General features: G+C 67.6%; 1 protein-coding gene across 1 annotated transcript; it reads left to right on the forward strand.

Moving 5' to 3' along the window:
• Positions 1–22: 22 nt before the first annotated feature.
• Positions 23–2,838, forward strand: TADA3 (transcriptional adaptor 3). Its single transcript, XM_014946739.1, has 8 exons — positions 23–369; positions 489–739; positions 903–1,008; positions 1,195–1,336; positions 1,510–1,613; positions 1,712–1,821; positions 1,958–2,143; positions 2,234–2,838. The coding sequence occupies exons 1-8, from the start codon at positions 163–165 to the stop codon at positions 2,424–2,426; spliced, it is 1,299 nt and encodes a 432-aa protein (XP_014802225.1). The 5' UTR covers positions 23–162; the 3' UTR covers positions 2,427–2,838.
• The last annotated feature ends 17 nt before the right edge of the window (positions 2,839–2,855 follow it).

Genomic DNA, 2,855 nt, shown 5'->3' on the forward strand with positions numbered 1-2,855 from the left:
CCCCCGCCCGGTTCCCCTCAGCGCCCCGGTGCTCCCCGTAGCCCCCCGCTCCGCTCCCTTCCCTCTCAGCTTCTCCTGTCCCCGGGTCTGCCATAGTCTCCCGGTCCCCCCGCCTCGGTTCCCCCGTAGCCTGGCCCCCCCGGTGCCCCGATCGCTGCCACCATGAGCGAGCTGAAGGACTGCCCGCTGCAGTTCCACGACTTCAAGTCGGTGGACCACGTGAAGGTGTGCCCCCGGTACACGGCCGTGCTCGCCCGCTCGGAGGACGATGGCATCGGCATCGAAGAGCTGGACACGCTGCAGCTGGAGCTGGAGACGCTGCTCTCCTCCGCCAGCCGCCGCCTCCGCGTCCTGGAAGCTGAGACCCAGGTGCCGGGGGCCGTAGGGCAGCTCTCCGTGTCCCACTCCTTCCCACCAAAGGGGCTGCCGCTGCTCCGTCCCTGCCCGGTGCCAGGCACGGGACCCACCGAGGCATCGCTCTCTTCCAGATCCTGACGGACTGGCAGGACAAGAAGGGTGACCGGCGGTTCCTGAAGCTGAGCAAGGACCACGATGTGGGCACCTCTGTCAAACACGGGAAGCCCAAGAAGCAGAAGCTGGAGGGCAAAGGGGGACACGGGACCGGGCCTGGCCCCGGCCGGCCCAAGTCCAAGAATCTGCAGCCCAAGATCCAGGAATACGAGTTCCAGGATGATCCCATTGATGTACCCCGCATTCCCAAAAATGATGCTCCAAACAGGTGCGTGGGTGTTGGGGTGGGCATTGGGGATTGTCGGTCTCCTTCCTTGTAGCACCCGGTGCCAGGGCTGCCCCCAGCCTGAGGGAGGAGGTGCTCCTGGGGGACGGGAGGAGTGTAGCAGCTCCTGTAGCAGCTCTCCCTCACAATTCATCCGTCCTCGCAGGTTCTGGGCATCGGTGGAGCCGTACTGTGCTGATCTCACCAACGAGGAGGTCAGAGTCCTGGAGGAGCTGCTTAAGCCGCCGGAGGATGAGGCTGAGCATTACAAGGTGAAAAACTCCTGAGCCCACCTGGAGCCCCCTTGTCCCTTCCCTTCCCCTCTCTCCCCGATCCCTCCCAGCCCTTGGCCACTACTCCATCCCCTCACAGCGAGTGTTCCCTCCCGGGGAGGGTGGTCGTGGTGCGGGGTGGGAGGCAGGGGGCTCTGGGAGCTGTGCTGAGCCCCGTTCCTGCAGATCCCACCTCTGGGGAAGCACTACTCGCAGCGCTGGGCCCAGGAGGACCTGCTGGAGGAGCAGAAGGACGGAGCCCGGGCGGCAGCTGCTGCTGACAAGAAGAAAGGCGTCCTGGGGCCACTGACTGAGTTGGACACCAAAGGTGCCTCCGTCCCCACCCGTCTGCCTGGTGTGATGGGCCCGGAGGGGCTGCGAGCACCCACACCCAGTGGAGCTGGGCCCTGGCCCCGTGCCCCTGGGCTAGCGGTTGCCCTGCCCTCCTGCTCACCTCCCCTTGTTTGCGGTTGCTTTTTTCCCCTTCCCACTTCCTCCCAGATGTCGATGCCCTGCTGAAGAAGTCGGAGGCCCAGCACGAGCAGCCGGAGGACGGCTGTCCCTTCGGACCCCTGACGCAGCGTCTCCTGCAGGCCCTGGTGGAGGTGAGGGGGCTCCGTGGGGCCGTCCCGTGGCCTGGCCCCGTGGGGCGGCTCTGCCACCGCCTGGCGTGGTGACCCTTCCCTTGTGCTCCTGTCCCTAGGAGAACATCATCTCCCCCGTCGAGGACTCCCCCATCCCTGAGATCGCCGGCAAGGACTCGGGAGCCGACGGTGCCGGCACGTCTCCCCGCAGCCAGAACAAGCCCTTCAGGTGAGCGGCTGAGGTGACCCCGGAGCTTGGCGCTGCCTGTGGGGACACCAAAGATGTTGGTGGCTTCCCTGCCCCTGGCAAACCGCGGGGAGCAAAGGGCATGCGGTGGCCAGCAGCCACTCTCTGTCCCTGGCAGCGTCCCCCACACCAAGTCGCTGGAGGGGCGGATCAAGGAGGAGCTGGTGGCCCAGGGCCTGCTGGAGTCAGAGGACCGGCCGGCCGAGGACTCGGAGGACGAGGTGCTGGCCGAGCTGCGCAAGAGGCAGGCGGAGCTGAAGGCCCTCAGCGCCCACAACCGTGCCAAGAAGCACGAGCTGCTGCGGTGAGTTGCGGGGCAGGGAGACGGGGGCGGGCAGGGGGGGCTGCCCGGCGGGGACTGACACCTCCATCTGTGTGTGTCTCCCCCCCTCAGGCTGGCCAAGGAGGAGCTGCACCGGCAGGAGCTGCGGCAGCGCGTCCGCATGGCCGACAACGAGGTGATGGACGCCTTCCGCAAGATCATGGCCGCCCGGCAGAAGAAGCGGACGCCCACCAAGAAGGAGAAGGACCAGGCCTGGAAGACCCTGAAGGAGCGGGAGAGCATCCTCAAGCTGCTGGATGGGTAGGGGGGGCCGAGGAACCCAACCCCCCCCTTTCTGCCACGGACCTGGGCAGCCAGCCATGGTGGCCGTGGCCCTGTCACCTGCAGGGTGGTGGCATGCCAGCCCCCTCACACGCCTGGGTTACCCACCCGGGTGACAGTCCCAGCTGCTGTCCCCTCTCTGCGTGGGGCTGTCACCGACCCAGGCTGGACATCCCACTGAGGAGCTGAGGTCCCTCCCAGGAACGTGTGTCCCCCCCCTCCCCGCCGTGGCCAGTGGCTTCCGCTCCTGTGCCCCCCCCTCGCTCCCCCTGTTATTTTGGGAGGGTGACATCAGCCAGGCCACCGCGGGGGGGTGCGGATGTGGTGGCTGCTGCGGTGCGGCTCCCACGGTCCCCTGTCCCCTCCCTTCGGCCCCGGGGTGGGTGGGAATCCCGACCCACGGAGGGGGGGG

Source organism: Calidris pugnax, unplaced genomic scaffold (assembly GCF_001431845.1).
Source record: "Calidris pugnax isolate Ruff unplaced genomic scaffold, ASM143184v1 scaffold81, whole genome shotgun sequence".
NCBI lineage: Eukaryota > Metazoa > Chordata > Aves > Charadriiformes > Scolopacidae > Calidris > Calidris pugnax.